We start from the raw sequence: 23,450 nt of genomic DNA, 5'->3' as shown, positions 1-23,450 counted from the left end.
AGTGAAGAGAGGCTTTCTGTTCTTTGATAAGAAAGGCTTATAAGTTACTGAAACACTTGTCAATGAATCCGACTTAAAAAAGAAAGCCTTTATAAGCCTTAGTATTCTCTGCTGAAACTTTTGCAGAAAGCTTGGAAAATTTAAAATTTAATACAAATATTATACAATGCACAGATCCCATTTTCACAAAATGTCTGTTTAAAGGAGCCATCAGGACTTCTGCATGTTTCTGATGACACAACTATACTCCATATAGATAGAAAGTGTTGCTACAGTGCTGTTGCAGTCATTCCGCGGCTGCAATGATGGTTCAGAGACGCCGAGAGCACAGATGCGAAAGACCCAGACCAATCGGAACAGGCCTTTTCTGTTTCTCTTTCTCTATACACCAGAAAAACTCTCAAACAAAACTGCAGCTGGCTGTGCATGTATGAAGATATTTAGTCTATATGTTCCCAAGCCAGAGGAGTTGAGAGGAAACACTGGCTAACATATACAGACTCCAAATGTAGAATAGAAGCCCTACTTATTATACTTGCCATAAACTGTCACTTTATTACTTCCCCCTTACAATGCCTTTCGATACCTTTGATGTATAGGTAAACCCAGCGGGACAGTTGTGATGCAGGGCAGAGGTACAGAGACAGGATACATAAAACAGCATAAACAGGTGTAACTATCCTACCTTTTTGATGCAGCTGTCAGGGGAGGCGTCGTCATGGTCATTCATCATCTGCTTAGAAAACACAGACAGCAAGACATACATTTGTAAAGCACTTCATGGTACCAAAGAAACCTACACGTTATTTAAAAGAAGACAAATAAGTATAAGCAAAGCAACAGCATTTGATTTAATTGGGAAGAAAATATGTCTGTTAAAGCATTCAAAGAGAATATTGATTCCTGTGCTTTCCCAGGGCCTCGGCCATGGGTTGTGTGACCGTCGCCACTTGATGACATGAGCACAGGGTGTTCACAGTTCATCACACAGACCCTCTGGGCTACAAATGTGGCCAGAGGGATATAATAATGGACTGAGAGGTCACAAAAACACACACAGAAGCAAACATAACACTATACACACACACGCACACACTGATGAATGAATGCCCCACAGATTTGACGTTAATTCTCCGCTTCAGCGTTGCAGGAAATTTCGAATCTGTGAGTGTGTGTGTGTGTGTGTGTGTGTGTGTGTGTGTGTGTGTGTGTGTGTGTGTGTGTGTGTGTGTGTGTGTATAATTAAGCCTTCAAGCAATATTTACTGGGGGCAGATGGGTGGTAGAATGCTCCCAGTGTCTGCCAGAGGAAATGAAGGAAGTGGGGGAATGATGAAGAGATGGGGCTGAACTGCTGCAATGAGGGGGCATTTCACATATAATGGCAACCCAAAGTCTCTCTCCGTCTGTCTGTCTCTCTGAAACCTATTAATGGCAACTGAGGATCAAAGAAGAGATGCAGACTGTTTTCAGAGCAGTTTTAGGTGGGGTGAGAGGGATCGGCGTGGTACTTAAGTTTAAGGGAAATTAGGCCTATAAAACTTCCTCATGCACAGACACACAGCATATCTGAGCCTCCCTTCTCCTGCTCCCTATCCTCCCCATCTGCCTTTTCACAGTAGGTGTGTTGTTGTGACAAGACTGGCTGTCTTTACATTAGAGCCGGCTTATTAAAGTTTGTATTTCCTAAACAGGCGTAGCCCACCGTGATTGGTAAAGAGACATTTATCTGCTGTGGAATCTGCCATGGAAACTGTGGAGTCATTCTTTCAGTTCTGGCATACAGCGACTTCTTTTATGCATCTTTCCACACAGGGCCTCAATTCACAGGAGGTGATTATGAATTGTGCGTTGAGCTCGTGGATGTGTGCACTCCCGTACCCCGCTAGATAAAGGTATCTGTAAGACTATTTACTCTTCAGTAAAATAGAAAAACTGTTTTCTGAAATCATAGTAGCACATAGAAGTTCACTCTCAATTCTTCTTTCTCTCCTCTCACTAAACAGTGAACCAGATGGGCCATATGTGCACCGGTGTGCAGTATGGAGTGGTTTCCTACATTAAGCTGTCAAGGGATCCGTCTAAGCAAATGGGAGCAATTATGCCACAGATACTTACCACTGTGTTCTCAGCCTACTTACACATCATCTAAACCTTTACAGAAGCATCCTGTTCCTGAAATCAGTTCCAAACAACGCAATATGTCACCCCCCCCCCCCCCCCCCCCCACTGCCCTCCCCCCACCCCACAGGAGATCCCATGTCCCTCGTGGCCAATCAAAATTTGTCACATTATTCTGACTTGTAACTGTGTAGCGCCTTTATTTTGAAAATGTGCAAATAGCGAGATAAGTTCAATCTAAATCTAATCAATGTGTATCCTTGATGAAGGAAGCAGACGAACAAGCAAAGCTGAGAAGTCTGGTCAGTCTTTCTCAGTTTTTATGACACTCTGTGCTCTATCTTCCACCTGGCAAAAAGACAGCGCAACATTCATTTTTCATATTGATTTTTTTCTTACATATTATGTTTAAAATGGCTGCTTAGTTGCTGCATAGAGTTTCATGTAATGCTAGATAAAGGCCTCTATCTTGGGAGGATGCTTATGTATTGAGAGAAATGGTTATACTTTTTGTAAAAATTCACACATATTTTGATGTGCTGGTTTCGAACAAACAAAAGAGTGACGATGACAAAACACTAAACATTTTTTTCAAGCGTATTACTTTGTATTTTGTTTTGTTAACTTATTTATATTGTGGAATACACAGTATAATAAGTCAGTGCAACAGCTGTGTTGGGTAAAGCAGAAGGTGTTCCATTCAGTAGAAAGATCGACAAATTAAGTTAATGTATCTGCTCTGTAAGTAAAAATGTGCTTTAAACATGGCGATAGAGTAGATAGTAAAACAGAGAGAGAGAGAGAGAGAGAGAGAGAGAGAGAGAGAGAGAGAGAGAGAGAGAGAGAGAGAGAGAGAGAGTGAGAGAGAAAGAGAGACAGAGAGAGGACTTCCCCTTTCTTGTAATGCACAAGACCAGCTGCAACAGTTTACAAAACCAACAGCTTGGCTGGGTCGTCTAAAATGCTACCAGGCGTTCAACAACTATAGGACAATTTCTGGACTTTCCCCATGCTCTGTTCAGCTAAATGCCAAGTGTAAATATGTGTGTATATCAAATTGTGCAAGAGTAACCTAAAACTGTAGAAGACATGCAAGCAGACATGAGTGGTTCTACTGATGCCTTAATGCCTTTCAGCTTCAGGTGGGGGGTCGGGACCGTTTGGGCTTCATATCGTCCAAACCTCAGTTTTGGGTTGAGAAACACTGAGCTGACTGTCAGGGAAATGCTAATTATAAAGCTTCCTGGCTTTGAATTGTAATCCAAAATGTTTGTCTGTTGAAAAGTTACCCAATGAGGTCTGTCTTTTTTCTTCTTCATTTTTGAATCGGTTTACAGTGGTGAAAAGGAAGGGCTTGTGCAATAATGATAATAGCCGTAACACAGAGGCAGGTGGAGATGCTCTTTCAACACTGGCATACTGTATGCACACACATATATGCACTAACACACACACCAGACAAACACAGACAGACAGAAACACACACAGAATAGCCTAGCCTTGCAGCAAGACCCAGCCAAGCAAATAAATAAGCTATTAATTAGAGAAGGAAAATGTGATTGGCCACTGACTGGTGGTGCTATGATTTATTGCATGTGTCACCGTCATCTAAAAGTGACTTTTACTGTGGGTCGGTAAGACAGGTCCAAATAGAGACTGGCCTATGTTAAGAGGGATAGATTTTCCACTATACAGAGAGAGGTAAAATTGTCCATTTGTTCTGTATCTACCCAGCTGAATGCTGACATGTCAATATGTCTTATGGAAAAGGGAAAACACTGAAGCGAGGGTAATTAGAATGTGTGTGTAAGTGTGTGTCTGGGCACACAAACTTCTCTCTCTGGCCCATATGACCTCAAACATAAACAAATCCAGTCGTGGTTTGATGAAAGTGCAGCCACCTGCAGAATCCTTCCACCAAGAGCTGTCCAGACGCTTGTTAGGGGTGTGCGTAAATGTGTGTGTTTGTCTATGTGAGAATGTGCATGTGTGTATATCTCACCGTGTCTTTGGTGTGTGCTTTCACACTAGGCTAGGAGGGAAAGCCCCACCATTATAAGTGTTTCATAGCACAGCTTTTGTTATTGGACAGAGTCGAGAGTTTTTCAACACCACTTTAACAGTATTCATATAGACATGTCATGATGACCGAGTGGACAAAGAAAACACGACGTGAGGAGGGACACTCAGTGAGTGGACTGCCTCATTGTTTTTACAAGACCTGTCACAGCCTGAAGCACATGATGGAGTGAAATCCTGCTCAGTTTATTTCCAGAACTTATTTAATATGAAAAAACATCGGACATGTCCCAAGAGGGTTTTCTATATAGGGCCCATAAAGCATATGTGGTGGTTTTGAATGCAGCTCAAGTCAAACCTTCATAGAATGACCGGCACATCATGACTTTTAGTCACACCAATTAGAAGGCTGAGTGAGTAGCCATAGCAACTAGAGGAGGCCTTTACAAAGCTTGCTCATCATTATCCTCAGGAGCGAGGAGAAGAAGAGGGCCCCACTTGGAGGTTTGCGCCATAGGAAAATGTTAGCATTCTGTTGCCAAAAACAATTCTCCTCAACTCTGGATAATATGAGGCAATACAGCAACACGGCCCAATGGATGGCTGCGGATGTCACAAAGCCACAAGTTTCCAAAAAGAACCAGTGGCAAACAAACCTCAGGGCTTTTTGAACCAGGTCCTTGACTGACAACACATTGGCTGCAATAGCCACACCAAGAAAGCCACAAATTGAAAGTTTTGCTACGCATTTATTGGGACCTTTTGCAGCTTCTTGGCACATTGACAGAATTTCATTGTGGTGGCAATGCCTTGGATGGGTTATTGATCTTTTTGACGTATAGATGGGGAAGGAAGCGGCCTTTCATTGTGGATCGTGTTGAATAATAAACTGCAGAGAAAGTGTATTTGTTTCAGAGAGCAGGAAAGGAAAAAAAGAAAGAAAGAAAGAAAAATGAAAGGGGAGGCTCTGTTTCTCATTGCTGGAGCCTTTAAAATAGGAGCTAACCATCATGTCAAACATGATCTCAACAAATGGATCTGACTGCTCTGACTCCCAGATACTGGCAAATCTGATCGGAACACTTTACAATCAATGAAACAGCACGACTGCTCCAAAAAAGGAAGAAAAAGAAGTGGAATATCAAGTCTCTAGCGTTATTCTCTGAGGACTCTTGGTATCATTTGAACCCCCTGATAACAAACCTTTTACACATTCCTGCCAGTATCTGTTAGAGACTGTTTGACTAAGGATACACGTCTGATTCAGTCTGCTTTTTAGCATCAAGCTTAGATTCAGATGGTGCCTGGTTGTGGTTCCAAGTCATTTCTCTGGCTTGTCCTTTACAAGGGTGTAAACTGGGGCTATTTCGGGACTTCCCAGAGATAGGAGCCTTGACAGCTGACCCAAAACAAGACCAGAGCTATGACTTTTTCAAAACATGCCTTAACAATGAGGTTGCTTGCAAAGCTTAAGTAGTGAGGTGGGTAGACTAAGGCAGGAGAGGAGGAAACAGGGGAGAAATTTGCACTGCTAAATACCAGGAAACTGGGCATCCATCAGATAAAAAATATTCATGATGACTTTAATAAGCAGAGACTAGAGGTGCTTTGGCAAAAGCAACCATCAAGGAAAGCGCTGATAGGAAATGTTCTCTCTTTTGCTCCTTCTTTTTCTTTGAGTTGATAGAGAAGGTAATTATGAATGCAATCACTATTTGGTTCCTTATCTTCATCTCCACTTTTCTGTGAAGCTTAATGTGAGAAAGGTATACAGTTCATTGGTAAAGACAACAAAAAAAAACGATGCCATAGGTATGTATGAGATGCCATTGTCTGAAAGAAAGAAGAGATCAGATTAGCTTGACACTTATCACACCACGCTAAAGCTAATACTGTTACCCAACCCTTCTTCCATATGGGTCTATGCAGGGTGCGGCCTGTGACGGAACTGAGAACTGTTGGTGAGCTAGAGCTTAGCGCACAAAGGTTAGATTTAGAAGGCAAACACTCCTAACTATTGTGCCACGCTGGAAAGTCACGGCCACTTGTCAAATACAAACGGCTGATATTTACAGAACTAGCATTGACCCCGTATGTCCTAAGAGTCTTTGTTTGATTTATGAAGAAAATGCCATAGTGAAATATCTTGGCAGAGTTTGCATTGAATTCAGACAGCCTTGTCTCATCATTTCAATGTCCTGTATGATTCACAGGTCTTGCACAGACATGTACGATTAAACATTTGTATTCATACATCTGACAGTTGCCGCGTTTGAACTAATTTCTCTGTGAGAAAGTGATGTTACAAGGTGAGGTTGGCACTTCATCAGCAAACAAACCTGGGGAAAGAAGCTCACTTTCATGAAAAAGGAGTGAGAGGAATCCAAGGGGTGATGGGAGGAAGGAGGAAGAGAACAAGAATCTGCAAATTTATTAAAAGGGTCGTATTTTCATGGGGGCCTTGTATGACCATCCATCACCCCTGATGTCCAAGGCCCTTTATCCTTTTAAGGCTGTTGACTCTGAACTTGATATCGACAGAGCCATGCAGATAAATTTATCTGCTTGGCCTTCACTTTATTGATAAGTCATTTGAACAGATGATCAGTAATAATCATAAGTGAATAAGGGTGAGCCAATAGATCTTGTGCGAGCAGATGTTGTGACAGCCTCAGGGTTGAGGCCCAATAAATAACCCTATCTTTTGGCCTAAGAGGATTGCCTTTCAGATATTGATATATCACGTCCTCCCTCCTCATTTTGATAAAGGTTGCAGTTTATCGATATGTGGCAGCAGGAAGAAAAATAATATTGCCTTATTTCTAATGATCTCCTCTTCTTCCCATGACACATATTGCCTCTGAGCAAGCAGGGGGTTATGGGAATAAGATTTAGGGGTCTTGACTTGAGGGCATATAGATCGAATCAAAGGTCATGCCATGGATACTTTTCATTTCACATACCTCAGCTGAGTGAGAAGCCTATGCATATATGGATGTTTACATTTATGCGCTACATAAATCTGATATAGGCTTTTCAGCTCAGCAATGTTATATGCTTCATATCGCCATTTCCCCTTGCCAACTGAATTTGTGTATTTAGAAACATACACCAGACCACACTGTCTGTCCCTCTGTCTGGTGCCAATATGAATCCCTGATTCAAACCAGGAATTCCTTTAGGTAGGTAGAAAAGGACACGGAAACACAGAGAGGGTGATCTGTCATCGCATCTGGGGCTTTTCTGGACAGCAGCCCCTGAGATATTGTCACGTGACGATGGATAACTGGCGAGTAAATTGCATATCGTTTATCGGAGTCCGGCTAAATATTTACACCGTTTGCATATTTCAACATAAACAGAGGGGTTTTGGTAGCTTTTCATTCCTCCAATCTCCCTCTTTCTTAAAATCCAATATATGTACAGGAAGGACAAGCTGGCTCAAATAAGAAATCTGGATGTGGACAGAAGTTGGAGAGTGCAAGATAGAGGGGAATGTAGAGAAAATATAAGACATTTTGAGAAAGTTAGTATCTGTACTTGTGTGTGTTAGTCAGTCAGGCATCCCCCTGCAAAAATCCAACCTGTGGCTTTTCTGCATTTTTGACCACACATACACACACATATACTAGGAGCTTGGGTGCGGGCCCAAACAGAAGTGAAAAGTCTCTGGTGACTTGGAGGCTAAGTGCATGTATATATGGGTCAGTTCTTGGGACAAGCACAGGCTTTCTTTAGGGCTTCAAGGGTTTATACCAAGGTCAAGCCCTACACAGGATGATGATGATGATGCTTGAGAAGGCCAAAGCTATGCCGAGTGACTGGCTGACGAGATTACTCCAGCAGATAAATAAACAGGGCCTGACCGTGGATTTCCTGCTCAGGGGTATGAGTGTGTTCGTATGCAGCAGGGTAACATTGGAGGTATGAGCTTGATCTGAGAGAAATTATACACATACTAGAACCATTACATAATTACAGTACAAACAGTTCTGCAGATCAATTATCAAACACCTCCCACAGCTCTTCTGTCTGCTGTACACTCAAAGTATCCGCTTAGTTCTTTAGCCCGTCTTAGCTCTCAATGGTCTTTTTGTACTCGTATGGCCTCTGTGTTTACAGGGAAGAATTAGAGCTTAGATGTTAGGTCATCAGTAGGACAGAGGTGAATGGTGTGGCGTGTACTGAGGAAGGAGTAAACAGAGCTGAGTGTTTATAAGACACTCTTTGTTAGATAGGTTGTCTGTGTTTTTAATTGCCTTTAATACACCAATACACTTGAACACATTTTCTGAATATTCATCAACCACAACAAATGTGTATCTAAAATGACTGACATACTAAACACTGCTACAGTGAAACACAGTGCTGTCCTTCCTTTTCCTGAAACTGACCAACCGTAGTAATAAAGAGTGTATTTCTGCATTATATGATTGATTTGGATACAATGCAATCAACAGGTTAAGTTTTCTTCAATCACAACCTTTTTGTATTTTTAGTACCACTAACTGAAGCACGTACACAATATAAATACTAACAATAATAACGGCAGCTTAATAGTTCTAATAGCTGCTATTATCATGTGCATTATTTTGAGTATGATGTGGAGATAAAACACAAAAAGTGGTTGTGTTTAACAAATGGACTGTAACTAGTGCCCTGTTTATTCTCGTGATTTCTTCTAGGCGCCAATCAGATTATTTGCACGGTGGAAACATAAAGAGCAGTTAAGCCAGCTGCCACTGCCAAAAGATACTGTCTGGACATGCTGGCTACAAATAGTTTCTTTCACTACGGTGGCCAGTGAGGAAAACATTTTGCATGGGGTTTCACATAGGAAAATGGTTGCCAAATGCATAGAATGCATCCTAAATCATGATGACTGGTTACATTCAAATTCTGTTCTTCCACCAGCCACTACAAATTTAATACATTATAACTAATGTCATGAAAGATCCACAGTCTTTCAGACTATAGGAATTGAATAATAAGCAATGTCTTCAGATTATACAACAAAGAATTTTGAATTGCCACACTCGACTCAACCAAGAAAAAATTACAAATACCATATATATAGTAACCATATATTCATTTGAAGAGCAACAATTCAAAACACAAAAGTTACATTGAGAAATGATTGATTGAACCCTCTGTGCAAATTAATCCTCCACCAATCTACTCCCATTGATTTGCTCACACTAACATTTGTTGCTGCACAGCAACCTCTTTGGAGCTCTAATGCTCCATGTCCAGACCTTCCTCTGTGTTTCTGTACACACACTCTATTTATCCTTGCTCTCAAGAGATAGCAACATTTATCACCACGAGAGCTGTCTCCAAGTCCACAGGATCAACCCATCACCTCTACAATAAATGTCAAGCTGTCATGATTTATACAGCTAATGAAATTGATTAGATGGCTACAATGTCCCAGAACATTGTAATCGGGTGATTCACTACTGTCCTGTTTACTCAACTTGCTTGAAAGATCAACGTCTGTGTGTCTGGGATGAAACCACCGCTTGACAATGATACAGTTACATCTTTGGAGCCTCTGTCATCAGTCTTTATGGTTTGGCCTTGAGGACTCTTGAGGAAATATAATTGAGTGGAGATAATGTAGCAATCCCACTCCCTTGTACAAAGGCAATGTCTGATGTTTTTTTGCCATCAAACACCAAGATGAGTTGAAGTATCACTTACTTTGATTATTTCAGGGATGGTCTAAGACTTCAAAAGACTGCGTGGTAATGATGTTGCAAAAGTGATGATATGATGCTGTTGGCTATCCTGGGGCACTGAATGGAAAAACAATGCACAACGGTGGACTTTGTGGTGCAAGACACTGCCAAGTAGAATCTAACAGATACCTTATGTCATTCCAAAGTTCAATCTCTCTGATGACATATGAACCCAGTAGTTACATTGATACAAAATATCACACTTTTGAGTACTCCATCACGTGTCAGGCTGCCAAATGCTCTTTACTTACTCAAAGACAAAACCCACCTCTTATATACGGGTTAATGCAGATATCCATTCAGCTGACCTTCGGGCTCATCACAAATTAGTTTATTAGCTGGGCCGTATAAGGTGAAGGCCCTTTACAACCCTGTTAGTGTGAGGCAGAGACTATCTCTGTCACTAAGATTGATGTTCCCCGGCTTATCGAGCGCTTCCGTTATCAGCAAAAACCTTCAGCAAGGGATACTAAGTCCCATTTGCACACCTCACACTTGAGACTCATCAGACTTCACAGGTCTTTATCATCGTCATCACCAACTGTTAAAAGCTCTTATCATTATTATCTTCAATGGTGTCAGTGATTCCAGTTTCATTTTTTTATGTGGAGCTATCATCATCATCCTGACTGTTAGAATAACAAAGGTATGATATGTACAGATAGGATGCTCTGCCGTGGTCTCTGACCCCTGGTTTATAGCTGTCTGTCTGTCTGGCTAGTCCATGGGATGATGACAGATGACTTTATTGGGGGAGTTGCATGGACACCACTTGGAGCCGGGACTTTCCATTAGTCATCTAACTCGAGCAATCAGCATGGAAAATGTTTGCGAACACCCTCTCGATCCTCTTTTTTGTTGTTTTTATTTCTGCTAAGCTATTCTTTGCCCACGCCTTAGACTATTTCAATAACAAAAAAGTTAAAGAAATGGCCGAGCAAACTGAGAGCGGGGAAGAAACTGATTTTGGAACCATTCACTCATTAAATTTCTTCTCATTTTGGCCCCTGCGGTTGTAATAAATGACTTGGGGAGAGAGTTATTGGACAAAGGAGGAGGGAGGGCGGGGGGCGAGCTTGGTTAGAAAAAACTTATCTGTCCTTGGGCTGTGGGACAGAACACAGTGCCGGCTTTATTCAGCGTCTCGGCCCTGTCGTTAAGGAACGATGACACACTCCTCCAGGCCCACATTAATCTTTAACAGTGTGATTTCTAAAATAACACAAGTGTTTTCCCTAAGGCCCGTGAGGAAAGAAGGTCCTGTTCAGTCCTGCCGAGCTCCGTCAATATTTTTTTTCTTCTCCTTCTTCTTTTCCGCCACACTGTTAACATCGAAGAGCAGAGAACAGGGGAAGGTGCTAGACAACTAAAGAGATGGACACGAGAAAAGAGGAGACAGGGAGTGTGTGGAGGAAAAAAGTGGAGCTGGAGCTGATTCAGTGCAACGTCACCAGATGCTAAAAGCCCTTGACCTCACTTACTCACCCTGACAGTGGCAGCTCCAGTGGCTCCCTCGCGCCACACATTACTGTTGTTAACAGTGTTATCTCAGGGCTGCCCTGGGCAAGATAAAGACTGTGGCTGCTGATGGGCCTTAAGTGAATGAGGGACTGGCCGCAGACACATAGACAGAGGGAGTGTCAGTCAGCCTGCCTCTGGTTAATGACAGTGTAGAGATAGAAGCTGAAACAACATTTTGTGGGGAACTGTGTGTGTTTAACAGCGGGCTAGGAAAGGGAGAACGGGAGAAATAGGACAGTACCACTAATGTTGTTTGGGTTTTGGGAGCCAGACATAAATCTCTCGTTCTCTCTCCCTATCAGGGCCAAGGGAGATAGCTTGGCCGCTTGCTAGTGACCATTACACAGCATGATAGCGCTGCAGCTTTGAGGTTTCCCATCAAGACAAGCAGGGGGCCTCATGAGGCATAAAGAAAAATATGGAAGATCTAGTGGGCTGATTCTGACGGATAACCGAAGCCAAAACCACTAGCTTATGAAGCCAATGGATTTTTGCAAACATCTTGTTTCACCAAATAGCATCTCTCTCCCTTTATCTCTTCTCACCCACTGTCTAGATACAGTATATCTTGTTTCACAGTATTTTCATTTCAGTAGATGTAAGAGAGATAGGAGTGCTCTCTTTATGTGACTTTTCAAGTCTTTTTTTGAGGCTGTTAAGCTGTCGGATAGGCTTAGCCTTTCTTTAGTGTTCAATAACTTCCATGTGCATTTCATTTCTCATCTCCTCCCTCCTTCTTCTGTGTCCTTTCCGCTGAGTGCTCCACACAGTATACAGAAGGTCGGGCCAAGGCTAACATGTATCTATAATGTGTTCGTCTCAGGCAGCCCCCTGAGGAGTTGAGCGCTACTCTGGCTCCTTGGCAAAGCGTACAATGTGGATGTTGTGTGAAGGAGCTGGCTGGCTGTACACTCACAGATGAGTCAATCTGGGGCCACTGCTGAACTGCTGCCTGTCCTGCCGCTCTATTCCCTCAATAAGACCCCTCTTCATTGATTTTTTCAAAAAAGTGCTTCCTTTTATTTATTTTGCATTATTTATTTTTTTAAATTAGTTAACTTTTTCTTCTACTCACCCTGCTGGATTTGAGCTGTTCTCACCCCTCACACTCAGTACAGCATGCTTTCTTTTATGGGCTTGTGTGTCTCTATAAGTGTGTGTGTGCCTACATGAGAGTACTCCTTTTCACAGTGCTGACACCCGGCAGATTGAGACATCAGGCGCCTGCTCGCTGTGGTAAATTAGCCATTCTTCTCAGGGGCTAATTGGAAATCTGAATGTTTTGCAGGGGGAAGAGAGGAGCTGTGAAGGAATGCGCTCTGCCTGGGAGCGGAAAATCACATTAGAGATTTTTTTTTATTCAATATTTCTATTCCATGATATTTAATACAAATTTACTCTGATCATCACTATTTGAGGCAAATTATAAAGAACTAAACATAATATGCACAATAGTGGATAGTGGAATGCAGTGAACATTGTTTATCAAGAGCCGTTTGCGGAGACGTATTCCCATCCTGAAAACCTTGCCACTTTTAATGAGCAAACACTCAAAGCTCTGAATTAGAGGCAAATACATTTCCATGCATAATGACCAAACCACAAAAAACATTAATTACAGTGCCTCCATCTGCATAATTCAGAATAAAATATGAAACAAAAAATGCCACTAACACTAATTGACTAATTCATCACAAGGCCTTGTTGGTAAATGTTCTTCCCTGCTTGAGTAGTTTCAGTAAAATTAAAACATTTGCATAAAGTTAAGGTTTGACGACCAAAGTAAACACTGAAAAGTGAGACAAAATATTGCAATGGAGCATTTCTTTATGAAATCATTATGAATACTCCTTTTTCACCCTCCAGTATTGAGGTTAAGCAATGCGGATGTCTTCTTTGGGAAAATAGCTACTTTCTTCCAATTAATGACATAAAACATGTTCTTGCATAGCTACAATGTATGTAAACATTTTATTACATTAAGTCGGTTTTGTGAAATAGAAAGAAAATATTTTAGCTTTGACTTGTTATGTGATGTTTTGAAAAGTAAAGCACATATTTGCTATGCTAAATTTCCTGAAGCATCATCTTCAAAGGATCTTGACGAGTCAAAGTGGTGTGACTTTGTTCTTTATAATCAGACAGTCCTGTGAATGTGGCTGGAGCCTGGCCCGTGAACAGTTATGGGCGGTACTCCCCGTTGTTGGGGGTGAGTTTGAGGTGCTGGGAAAAAGGGCTGTGCATTCACAGTAAATGAAGCCCTGTGAGTAACCGTGGAGAGAGTGCTTCTTAACTGATGAGTCCAGAGACAACTTCCCAGATCGTCTCTGCCACACAGAGACACCCACAATGCTAAAGACCTACTGCCATCTTTAAAGCAAACCACAGAAAGCCACTGAATAGCTAATTTTTAGCCTCAGCCATGAATCTAAACACCATGAATTGAGTTTTGTCTCATTCTTCTTAATTGGCAGCAGCAGGTTTTTGCCTCTTTTTCTTCTCCGTTCAATATGAATAAATGCGACAAGCTTCTGATCCCGGCTTTTCAGCGTATGACTGTTTATTTATCTATTTCAACTACACCCAAGGGAACAAAAGGCATGCAGAATGGCCACTGACAGCCATGTCGAATATCTCTTTCTGCCAAATCTGGCTGTTTTCTCTCACTGCTGTCACTTGATGTCTTTATGCGAGGCTGAGAGTTCACCACTATGAAAAGGGTGGGGGCGAGCAGAGTGAGTGACCCCCACAGGAGGGGAGTATTAAAAGTAAAAAAGAGAGCGAGAGCAAGGGATAGATGAACCAGAAGGCGGGAGAAAAGTAGAAGGGGGAGGGGGGGCACCCCTGCCGGGTCTCAGGCATCTCGGCTGGCAGTCCCCATCTTGGCTTCAGACGGCTTTTGTCAAAGAGGGGAAAAGAGGGTCTCTTCTTCACTTGGGCATTGGACAATAGACGTTTTGTAAGTCAGGGAGGGGGTGTCTGTGGGGGAGTATGGAGAGATGCTGAAAGAGGAATAAAGCCAAGGACCCATCTTCACAAGGGGTGGGTTGGCGGCGGTGGGCAGCCCTTTGGGACTGGGCAGATGTTGGAATGAGGATGATTTATTAGCCTTAGTGTCCTTGGTGGCACTTGGCCACCATCCCAGATTAAGGAGTGAGAGAGAGTGACTGAGAGTAAGAGACGTGGGGACAGGAGGAGGAGGAGAAGGAGGAGGTGGGCAGCTATGTATCAGAAACATCTTAATACCTTCTATGGGCATGAGGCACTTGCTCTCCAACCGTCATGGTATTTTTGCCCGATTCTCTCGTAGAAAAATAACTTGGTTGGGAGTCATCTGCATCACTGAGCTGGACCTTGTCACCTAGCATTACCCTCTCCCTCCAGCACAACTTCCCCCCAGACAGACACACGGTGTGTGTGCTCCCCTAACTGCACCACCACCACCATCACCAGCATCCTTACCCTGCTTATATAAAACAACAAATTACCAAATTAACATTCGCTACAGCCTTTACTCTCCCTTCACAGTTCTGGGCAGAGACACTCTCAAACTTGCCAGAAAACAAGTGTAAAAGATAAAGTGTTCTATGGGTGCATGTGGCTGTGTGTGTGTATGTTTGTGTGTATTATGCATGTGTTGCATGCGTGTGTGGTCAGGGAGATCTCAACTTGTTGCCTCAGTTTGCTAGAAAAGGACAAATGAAAAGAAAGGAGTTAAAAAGTGTGTTTGTCTCAAGCAGCTGCAGATCCCTTTGGCCTTAGCCCTGTACTGTGCTGTAATTGGGAGGTGTCACATGTTTAAAGTCACAGCGTGTCATCCTGTCATGCCACCCATGAAGACCCATGAGCCTAGTTGTGTGAGTGTGTGTCAGAAGCTACTGAACCTAAAGTGAGAAGAAATAGGACACATTCCTTGGTGCAAACCTTCCTTAACAGTTTTCCATTCTTTATCCTGCATGAGTGCCCCTCTCCATCCCCACAGCACATCCCTTCCGCGTCTTTAACCCCCCCCCCCCCCACACACACACACACATACACCCATTTTCTCCCAAACTTGACCTCCCTGTTTCCTAAGGTCCGCTCGGCCTTTTACTCCCCTTTCCTCGCTCCTCCAAGCAACATTCAATCTTGCGACTTGTTTGTAAACCCTATTTCCCAGCCCTCTACTGACAAACTGTAGGAGGGTTACTTATAGTAGTAAAAGAAAGTTTGGACAGCTTTCATCAAGAGTACCCACGGGGAAGATTGATTGGCAAAGTAATTTACTGCCCAGTGTCCGTTCTGCACGCCTCGTTTTCTACCTCTCTCCCTGCCCTTCTCCTGATATGTCTATCAATCCATTCATTTGTCTCCACCTCTTTATAAATCCATACCCTCTGCCTGGAGGTAAAGGACTCAGTGAGAGTGACAGTGAGTGTGTGTCAGTATATGTGTGTGCCTATGACAAGGTCTGCATGTAAGGTTGAGAGGTTGAAGTCTCGGTAACCACTGGCACAGAAGAAAAAGATTGATTGTCTTTGGGTTGACGAGGAGATTGGCTAGATGACTGCGATAGTGTGTGTGTGTGTGTGTGTGTGTGGCGTGCATGTATGTATGCGCACATGTGTAGACAATAGGCCTGGGACTTTGGAGGCCTGGGGGGGGCAAGAGCTTTTGACATGAATAAGCGGGAGGGTGATCTATCATCTAGGGTTGAGGAGGCAAGAGAAAGGAGAGAAGAGGTTGCAGGGTCAAGTCTCCATCACTCTCGCTGTCTTCTGTTCTCTCACTGTCAACCTCATGGCGACTGACCACTCAGAGGACTCTACTTCAACCTCGCTATGGCTGTTCTCCCTCCCTCCCCCGCTTCCACAGGGCCCCCGGAAACTTTTGTTCCGTTCATTAGTACAACAAATACATACAGATGCTCTGGGAAGGAGGACGCTGAGAGAATAAGGATTTCTAAGCACATGCTACCCCCCAAATGACTGCTGATTTGGAGACAATCTGCTTCTTTGTAAACAAACGGCATGCCGAGGAGCTCATGCGAGAAGTGGTCTCATTATTCAATGTAAACGTGGACAGCTAAGTGTTTAAACAGGGTATTAGTGATAGGATGGTCTGTGATTTGCTTTACTTATTTTCGGGGTTAATAGTGGAAATGCAGTATGGAAAAAAAGAGCAAATACAGCATGTGACAATGAAGCGGACACCCAAGAGTAATGGTCAACTGACAAGTGTCCATGGGACATCTAGAAATGCTGAAGGTGCTGATATTAAGGTCTGTGTCTTACATGTCTGAGAGTAACTCCTTACAGCTAACGTCAGCATCACCTCACCATAATGACGTTTGATTTCATTTAAGCAAAGCCCTGCCTTTGCCTTTCTCCGCCTTGATAGTTCCAGTACGCAGGGGTTAATGACTTCTGCCTCTGCCGTGTCCATCAAAATTTTCCACATCAGCAAAAAAAGGTGGTCATGAAACATCTACTTGCCTGGTCTGCCAAGGCAGGATAAAATGCTTTCACTCCCATGGAGACGTGTCCTGATAGGAAGAGAGGCAGCCGACTTATACCAGAGGTTAATGACGAACATGAGACAATGACTGTGTGTGTGTGGGAGTGGGGGTGAATGGAGAGATGCAGGGAAGATGGGTCCGGGGGCACAAAGACTGGCATACATGTCCTCCATCCCCCCTTGACTGCTTCATCCAAACTTTTTTTTTACGATTCAATGGCCTGTTTTCTCCTGTGTGTCCCATGAATTATGGAAACAACCGTGGAATCCCTTTCTTTCCCCTGACTGGAGGAAGGCAGGAAAAGGGAGGAGGAAAAGATAGAAGAGAGAGAAATGCCTCCTTCTCCTTTTTTTTCTCTTCCTTTACGTTGCCTCTGAACAAGCTTTCATGTTGGCAGTGTGGGCCCGGGTTTCGGATCTGCGGCCATGTGAAAGGATGGTGGTGGCCGCTGAGTTGGTGGAGGGGGAGGGTCAGGGCACAATGACATAAACGAGGAACCGAGGAGGCAGGCAGGGAAAGAATGCCGGCCTTGTTGTTGGACGGCTTGACATTGATTAATGAGAGAGAGAGAAAGACAGAGAGAGAGAAAATAAAAAGAGAGGGGTGGCATTGGTATAGTAGGCCAGACAGGGGAGGGGGGTGGGGGTGGGGGGCTCTTGTAGAGTAGAGAGACTCCGGAAGAGCCCCGGGCTGCACTGCTGATCAGGAAGAGGGTGGCTGCAGTGTAACACCGCCCATCAAAAATGTGTGTGTGTGTGTGTGTGTGTGTGTGTGTGTGTGTGTGTGTGTGTGTGTGTGTGTGTGTGTGTGTGTGTGTTTGTGTGTGTGTGTGTTGATACCCTGACTATTTAGCCTGCGGGATTGTCTGTCTTTTCTCATACACAAAAATGCTTGTAGGCACACACACAATTCAACGTGGGTCGCATCAATCCTCATCCATCAAAGTGCTCCTAAAAGACTGCCATCATCATCATCATCATTAGGAGTTGCTTTGTTGTCACTTTGTCACACACATTTGTGAAAGCTCAGCTGCTTCATGGAAAGGGAAAACAGCAGTTGTCCGAACTCTACAGCACATGGACCTTGTCGCTAAAGTCATTTATTTATATCACATGCACATACAGTACTTGCTGTGAAACACCTGCAATGGTAGATTTTGAAAATGTAAATTGAATCTCTCTTGTATAACTCTGACAACCAAAGTTAAGAAGCAATTTGAAATAAGTAAATAAGCCTAGCATGGGAGGAGGCCTATGCATCATCAACAATGTCAACAGTTCATAGATCGAGTAGTGGGCCAAAAGTAGATCATGGTGGTGTGACAAGCTTCAATGGACATTTTGAGACTTTTTTTTTTCTCCCCCAGGCAAAGTATAAGGTAAATTAAGTCAAGCTGACCACAGGAGGGAACTAACAACCTTCACCAGCCAGCTTTCAAGCCTACAGTGAATGTTTGATACTAAAATAAAACAGGTTCTGGGTTGGAGTATCACTTTAAAATATGTTACAGCACATATGAAAAGTAACAAAACTCTTTGTCAGTCCATGGAAATGTAATTGTTATCTTCCCTATCTTTTCCATCCTTCCAAATTCTCAAGTTAAATCCCCTTCCATTCGGTGTCTATGCTGACCAAGCACTGTTGACCTTTTCTACACCACAAGCTACTCCAGGCCGCCTCCGTCTCCAGCCAAGAGGGATTTCAAAGCCTCTCCTGGATGTCCCAGGATTCTTTGTCTCCACTCTCATCTATAGGTAAGCACAGTGTGCACCCCCCTCCCCACCACCAGCCTCTTCAAAACTCTGCACAATAGCCAGATTTCCTCCCAATTTGCTGGTAGAGAATAGGAGGCTCAGGAACTCCTTTCAGTAGCTCTGAATGGTGGGCCTAATTCAGACTCAATCTTTGGGTTTGCCAGGCCTCACCCCAACCTTAGCTGGCCTTACTTTGGAGCTCCTGACTTTGGCTAATGCTAGGGCAATCCCACTGTTGAAGGACTTAGCCTTGTGCACATTTGTGCCTCTTTGGCAAAACACGACCGCTTGCATTTATACTTTTGTGTGTGCCAACTGATATTTTAAATCTTACTTGCCAAGGGTAAGCCGACGGAGAACATAAGCTCTTTCTCAGTAATGTTATGCTTCACACGTGTATGCTCATTTCCATCTGGGAGCTTCCCATTACAAACCACAGGCCTCTAAGGTTTGCTATCCCTGGCTGGATACTGGAACCGGCCACTTTTTCCATCACAGCCTCACTTCCCTAACCTTAAAGTGACCAGCGCTCCTTAGACATACAGTATATATGTGGTGAGTGTTTGTGTGTTTTCTTATAGACTTTGAATTGACTCTGTTGACCATTTGTTCTACTTGACCTCTCTGCACCTCGCTCTGCCCCAATTATGCAAGCGCACACGTCCACTTTGCATATTTGTATTTCTGTTTCTCCTGACACTCTTGAGGTCAGTTCTAATCAACCACCCTTTGGATGTACACTACACACACACACACACACAAACACACACACACACACACACACACACACACACACACACACACACACACACACACACACAGACACACACACACACACACACACACACTGTTCTCACCAGAGTTCCTTAAAGACGCCCACCTTCCAGGTCCAAGGACTGCTATTAAAGCAATCAGGAGCTTTCTAAGCTAGGCCGAGTAAGGTGGTCACATGGGGATTCTGATTTGAATTATGCAAAGGAAGGGAAGGAAAAGAAGGATGAAAACAGAAAGAGAAGGAGAGAAACAAAGAGAAAGATGGGAAAGGAAACAACCTAACCTTTTGTACTCACACAGATGTGAAACAAAAGAAACAGTAGAAGTGAAAGTGATGAAGGTGAGCAGGTGCCTTCTGATGAGACGAAAGGGACTGAAACAGTGAGGAATTTAAAAGATTAGTCTTAAGTCCAAAAACCTGACCTTCGGACCTGATGGAGCATTAGAAAACACGGGGAGGACTAAAACGGTGGGACCACACGCAGTTTTGTGTGTGCACTTGTGTGTGTGAATATGTGTCTGAGAGATCAGCTTTCCCTGTGGTCCATTCAGTGTCTAGTGGATCAGGATACTGAGACATGAGGAGCAAGAGGAGAGAGAATTATTTGTGTGTGTGTGTGTGTGTGTGTGTGTGTGTGTGTGTGTGTGTGTGTGTGTGTGTGTGTGTGTGTGTGTGTGGGTGTGTGTGTGTAAAGAGACAGTGAGAGAAAGAGTTAGTTAGTGAATAGAGACAGTAAATATGGTAACTGTAGAGCTGATAGAGTGGCAAGGAGGGAAATAGGACAGGCAAAACAAGTACGTCCGGACATTTTATCTATGTGCACATATTTGTGCTTATGAGCTGGCTTATGCACATTCAGCAATTAAAGTGAATTTAAGTATTAAACGTATGCATAAAGTATCTGATTCGGCCCAGTTTTGAGATATCCATATTTGAGATATCTGCCTCTGCCCCAATCCAATGGAGATGAGTTGAAATTTGTTTGCTCACAGCATTCAAAAATCACATTAAATGAGACAATGTCCTACTAATCTGAAGATGTCATTTGGATGAAACAGCCCTTTGAAGAGAAGAAGCGATTAACTTTATTCTGTAACTAACAAAAGGTGTTCACATCGTTTTCTTCGACAAGTATCACTGGATGAAAGCTCACTAGAACGCAGCATAACAACAAAAATAGATCTAAAATTTGAACTGAAACGCCTTTGTTATAGCAAAAGACTGAAAGTGCAACTGACCTGTGAAAAAATATAAGCCGATAATTGCCCCGGTGTCCACGTATGTCAATGTACCCGTGTCTCTTTGTGTGTATAGCCAAGCATCCTCTGGCCAAGTCTACCCTGCGGTGAACATAATCATGGCCCTGTCGTCCCCAGGTTAAAGGCTCACTGCTGGGTCTTCTGGCACTAATGCAGTTCCAAACTATAGGGGTCACATTAGCCCCGGCTACTTCAGCATGAATTACAGTAGAACTCCATTCCCCATTAAACGCCACCAGCAGGCTATGATGTGGGCCTACCTATGATGGCCTAAATGAGTCACTTAATGATAGCCGTGCTGCAGGGATGGAGTGCTCAGACAAAGAAATACTGATTGGATACTGATTTACTGCGAGGGTCAGAAGAATGTGAGTCAGTATATCATATCAGTTCTGTCATTTTTGTCACTTCAGGAATAGCAGGGGTCCAAGCTTTGAGGGGTTATTATTAAAGATCACACGCTTTACATATTTTTTGTTACTTTTTGTCACATTAATACATTGTGTAGCCTGCTGTGAAACTGCATGTGCTTTTCCATTTTGACCACAAATTCATTTGTCATTTATGATGCATACTTTAGTGTGCATGTAGAAAGCTCTAACTTTCAACTTTATTATCAAGAGGGATGTGAATTTTCCAAGTTGGGAACTCATTGTTACAATGAATCCACCACCACATTAATGCAGCACAAATGCCCTCTCTCTCAAATGTGAAAAATACATTTTCCAACTTTAACCTTACACCAAATTTCGTGAAAATCAATCCAGTACTTTTTTTCTGTAATCCTACTGACAAACAAACAGACAAACTAAGCCAAAAACGTAACCACCTTGGTGAAAGTAATTTACAACAGAGACAAGCAACTAATCTTAACAATTTAGAGGCAGTAATCACTGAATATTTGGCATTTTTTTCCTGATGAATGACTTAATTAATTCATTATCGGAATTGTTGATTTTGACCAATAAACAAATAAATCAATTGGCTAATCGTTTCAACACAACTTGACACTCATGGCTTTGCAAGGTGCATGATATATATCATCATGGTTTGATAATGTTCCTTATCCTTCACTTGATGTCTACTGTGTTGTGTTTCTCATTCTTTCTGTACGTTGATTTGTGTTTCTTTAAGTAACCAACACAAACCACCTGTGGGACATTGTAAGATTACTGGAGCTATGTTAATCGTTCTATGAGTTCATCTATTTATCCAGCAGACCAGGAAGAAAGCCCACAACATCCTGGAGGACAGAAATCAACTCCTGCATTCCCCTGGTTCCATCATCAAGGTCAAGTGCACAGAAAATAGGTTCAGAGCCTCCTTGGAGTCTGGGGCCATATGGTGGGTACGCAGCATGATTAATGAGAAATCTGGGCTGATATTAGAGTTAATTGACTGTGTTAGTCACCCCTTGGATATGGTGTTTCTTGTCCTTTGCACTTCTGGTGTTGACGGCAATGACTGTGGTTGTATTTATGCATGTCTTATTGAATGCACTTTCTCTGCTCCTGTACTGATCGTTCTCACCTGTCTCAATTCTGTCTTCCTTTCAGTGTCTGTATCATTCTGTGTTTTAAACATATTGCCTTATGTTCGCCTTAAGAAATAATGAATGATAAAAGGCTGATTCTAGTGTTTGTTTATTTGAAATAAGCCTTGCAATGGCAGTAGAACTTGGAAATCCTGAGCATTTCATTCATATAGATTTTGGTTCATCTCACCGTACTACTGGGTGTAAACAACCACGAAAAACTTTCTCAATGGATGTTTGTATCCTGGCGAGGGGTGTGGGAAGAGAGGGTGAGTGTGTCCCATCAGCGGAGATGAGAAGAGAGTAAGTGAGCCATGTGGAGGAAGCCAGAGGGTGAGTGGTGATCTGTAAGATGACACCCTGCTACCTTCCCTGACCCCCCTGTTGGGCCACTCTGTTACCTGGACAAGATGGGAGGTATTAAGTGGCCCGCTGTCCCGCTAGGTTGAGTTGCTGATCCGCTAGCCAGAGAGGAAAGCCAACCCCAACTCCCATCTTCACTTCAGTGGAGCGTTTGTTTTGATTTTGTCCTCTCTTTCTCACAGACAAACCTGAGAGGCCCAATTTATCTAGGATAGAGTGAGGGGAAATAGGGCGCCTTGCCACTTGAACACTAGAACTTTAAGCCGGCAACGGTTCGCCGACTCTCTCTGCCAATGTCTTCCTTGACTGTAATGCAATGCTGACGTACACAGAACAACGGAGGACTTTTGATAATAAACGAAAGCCATTAATGGTAAATGGAATTGTACTTATATAGTGCCTTTCTACTCTTCTGACCACTCACGTTGCTTTTACGCTACAAGTTATATTCACCCATTCACACAGTCATTCATACACTGACAGGCTACCTGCCTATTGTCTTCCTAATGGGGGAGGACCTGCTCTACCTCTGAGCCACAGCTGCCACTAATATATAATTTAATGAAAAAATAAATAATACATCAGGATACAATCATATTAATGTAAAAAATAGGAATTGATGATATTATGACAAAAATGCTAAAAGAAGATGCACTGATGAGAGGATTTCTTTCCTTTTAAACTAGAGGACATCTCTGGCTTTACTGTGAGGAATCAACAATGTGTGCCCACCCACATCTTCAGGCCACGATACACAGGGACTGCCGAGAGAACAGGAGGAACAATTTGCTCATTCTCAACCAAGACATGGGGGCTTTGGATGAAGGGGAAAAAAAAGACACCCAATATCCAAAATCCCTCTCTCAG

The 23,450-nt window shown here is 43.0% G+C and overlaps 1 protein-coding gene across 1 annotated transcript in view; it reads right to left on the bottom strand.

Annotated features, from left to right (window-relative positions):
• Positions 1-23,450, bottom strand: part of prdm16 (PR domain containing 16) — a 186,077-nt gene that overhangs the window by 83,647 nt on the left and 78,980 nt on the right. The window contains exon 3 of the mRNA XM_083920797.1: positions 686-733. Within this exon, the coding sequence (XP_083776923.1) occupies positions 686-733 (48 nt within the window). The remainder of the gene's footprint in view (positions 1-685; positions 734-23,450) is intronic.

This window comes from Echiichthys vipera (assembly GCF_963691815.1).
Source record: "Echiichthys vipera genome assembly, chromosome: 9".
In the NCBI taxonomy this organism is placed as follows: Eukaryota; Metazoa; Chordata; class Actinopteri; order Perciformes; family Trachinidae; genus Echiichthys; species Echiichthys vipera.
The sequence above is the reverse complement of the archived record's forward strand: the minus strand, read 5'-3'. Positions and strand labels throughout refer to the sequence as shown.